The 3,102-nt window shown below is 30.9% G+C and overlaps 1 protein-coding gene across 1 annotated transcript; it reads left to right on the forward strand.

The window, feature by feature from the left end:
- The first annotated feature begins 457 nt into the window (after positions 1-457).
- LOC136075348 (uncharacterized) lies at positions 458-793 on the forward strand. Its single transcript, XM_065788215.1, has one exon. The coding sequence runs from the start codon at positions 458-460 to the stop codon at positions 791-793; it is 336 nt and encodes a 111-aa protein (XP_065644287.1).
- Positions 794-3,102: the final 2,309 nt, after the last annotated feature.

The raw sequence follows: 3,102 nt of genomic DNA on the forward strand, positions 1-3,102 counted from the left end.
ACATGCATTAATTAAATAAAACTACCCTTTATTATATACATAAAAAATATTTTTCCGATGATCCATCACAACACGATGTATTAGCCAAAACACCCTCAAACATGCAATAGGTTTAAATACGCTACCTATCTAAAAAATTATGTTAAATCAACATAAAATAACTGTTCTTTGAGAAAGAAAATACTTACATTTTACTTACTTACAAAGTAAAGTATAAAACTTCAAGAATAAAAATTACTTTTATTGGTAGGGGAGAGAGGGGAGAAGTGGGAGACGGGAGAAATAAGACACCCTTATAATTTTATTTCGCAGCAGCGCCTAGTTACTGTTTTTAATGTGAAAGTATAGATTTCATGTGCTCTTTTTATTAGACATCCTTTCCGCTCCCTGCACGTGGTGAAAACCCTTTCTTTGTAAGTACCCTAAAAAAGTACTTTTAATGACAGCCTAGTAACTCATGTATGCAACATCCCCTGTAATTGTTTTTCCAAGAAAATTATCTAGAAACCCACTAATGAGAGGAGCACCAGAAGGTTTTATTGGATTAGCCAATCAATCTGGGTGGATGAATGCTGAAATATTTATAGATGTTTTAAAGCATTTTGTTAAGTTTGCTCGCCCAACTGCCGATCACAAAGTTTTATTGATTATGGATAATCATGAAAGCCAATTTTCGCTACAGTCACTTGAATATGCAATAGAGAAACATGTTTGTATGATGACTTTACCACCACATACTTCACATAAGACACAACCTTTAGATAGGTCTGTTTTTGGTCCATTGAAAACATAGTTTAATGCAGCTGCCAATAGCTGGATGCTTAGCAATCAAGGACAAACCATTACAACTTCTGAGATTGCCAGTCTCATTCGACAAGCATGGGAAAAATCTTTAACACCGACAAATATTATTTCAGGATTTCGCGTGACAGGAATTTGGCCTTATAATAGACATGTATATAAGAATGATATTTTTTTACCATCTGTTGTAACAGATAGAGATGTGCCTTAAGAACCATGCAGCGAAGGCTCATGCGAGAAATCTAATACAAGTGCTATTTTTTCATATATCTCAGGTTTGAGTGTGCAACATGAAACAGTAAAAGAAAACTTAACTGTATTTTCTCCTGGGATTATACGAGGTTATCCAAAGGTAATTTAAACTAAATATTCTTAGTTTACGGTTTCTTTAAATTCAATAATTATATAATACTATAATATTTATTTTGCATGCACCTTCTCATTAGATTTTTAGACGTGGACGTAAAAAGTGTATGATAGCCACAACAACACCAGAGATTTTAAGAATAAAAAATGAAGTATTAAACAAAAACAAGGTAAAAACATTTCCATCTAAAACCTAAAAATGTGAGAATAAACATATTACGCAATCGAACAGGGACCTTGATGTAGATTTCAACAAAATAAATGATGAAACAGTGAGACAAATGATGTTTCTGCTAATTGTTACTCACTAGAATTTGAAGAAGAATTGGGTTTCTTTTAGCGTTATTCAAAATGTGAGTGATTATGTTCTTTGCGAGGTTTGTAGTAAAAACACCATTTCTTATTATGTTGGTATAGTGCAGAAAGAAATAGACACAAATTTTGATGTAGAGGTCAGCTTCCTAAAATTCCAGAATAAAGAAACTTCTAAATTTGTAAACTTAAAATTTATGAGGTTTCTAGTGTGAACATTATTACTATAAAAGCAGTCCTGCCTCAACCGCTTGCTGAAACAACATCAAGAACGAAAGCTGAAATCACTTCCCAAGTGAACTTTGGCATCATTTTCAAAGTGAACTTTGGCATCTTGAATGTAAAATAACTTTTTTCTTTTTTCAACAAAATATTTTAATTCTTAAAATGTAATATTAATTTGATTAAAAAAGGCATTGATAGTTTGATTTTTTTTTTCTATTGTTCATCTCTCTAAGGGGCCACTTAAGGCGAGAAGGCTACGCATTTTTTTTTGCATTTTTAAATATTTTTTTTTTTGTGGTTACAACTCTCTCTCAACCCTTTAACTTCCAGGGACGTGGTGGGAGTCGAACTCGGAACCACTCGCTTACCAGCCAAGCGCTCTACCACTACACCACTGCCGCGTTTTATTTAAACTAAACTTAATTTTAAAATCAAAATTTGCTCAAATTAATATTTAACTAAATTTGGAGTCGTTTTTGTATAGTCCCACATCTCCCCCAAATGTCCCGCTTATCCCTCACACTTGTACTATTTTACCCCAATTGCAGGGTTCTTTTTAAACCAAAAAATATATACTTTATGAAAACCTTCTGTCAACCTTAGGAGGTGGATTCGGAGCCTCAAATACTGCTTTATTTGTTGAGACTATTTTGGTTCAATTTATACATTATACAAATTCGTGTCATACTTCTCCCCACTCTCCCCTAATTGTAGATAACAACTTTTTTCAAATTACTTTTATGTAAGTTGTTTTTGCCAATTAGTTACTTTTACACGTGAAAGTAATTTGTAATTATGATGTAGTTTTATTTTTCTTCGTAAAGTAAGTGTGATGCTGTTTAACTATTATATTTACGTAAGTTTACTTTATAAATAACTTTTTTTACATGTAAAAAGTAAATTACATTACAATGTAAATTTTTACATAGTTAAAACCAAAGTTACTTTTCAAAGTAAATTACTTTACGTAAGTAAAGTAAATTATATAACTAAATTATATATTTTTATATGAGTTACGTAAAGTAATGAACGCCTAAAACTAATTCGCATTTTTACATCAAAATAAATAAAAGTGCCGTTGTCATAAAATTAGTTAATCCCCAAAATAAATTAACTCCCGTTGCGTAAAAAACTACCCGGGGAGTTAATCTATTTCTAAATAAATTAACTTCCCTTGAAATAAATTACTCCCTGTCGGCGAAACAAATTAACTCCCCATAATGTATTAACTCCCTTGGAACAACTTATACGATTTACAAAAAATGTTTTAACTTGATGTTTTCCAAATGTGTTGTTTATAAATCTATTAATTAGTTATTGTTATGGATATTAATTATATTTCTACTATTATTATATCATATATTAATAGTGGCAATATATATAAATATATATATATAT

The sequence above is a fragment of the Hydra vulgaris genome, chromosome 01 (assembly GCF_038396675.1).
Source record: "Hydra vulgaris chromosome 01, alternate assembly HydraT2T_AEP".
Taxonomy (NCBI): Eukaryota; Metazoa; Cnidaria; class Hydrozoa; order Anthoathecata; family Hydridae; genus Hydra; species Hydra vulgaris.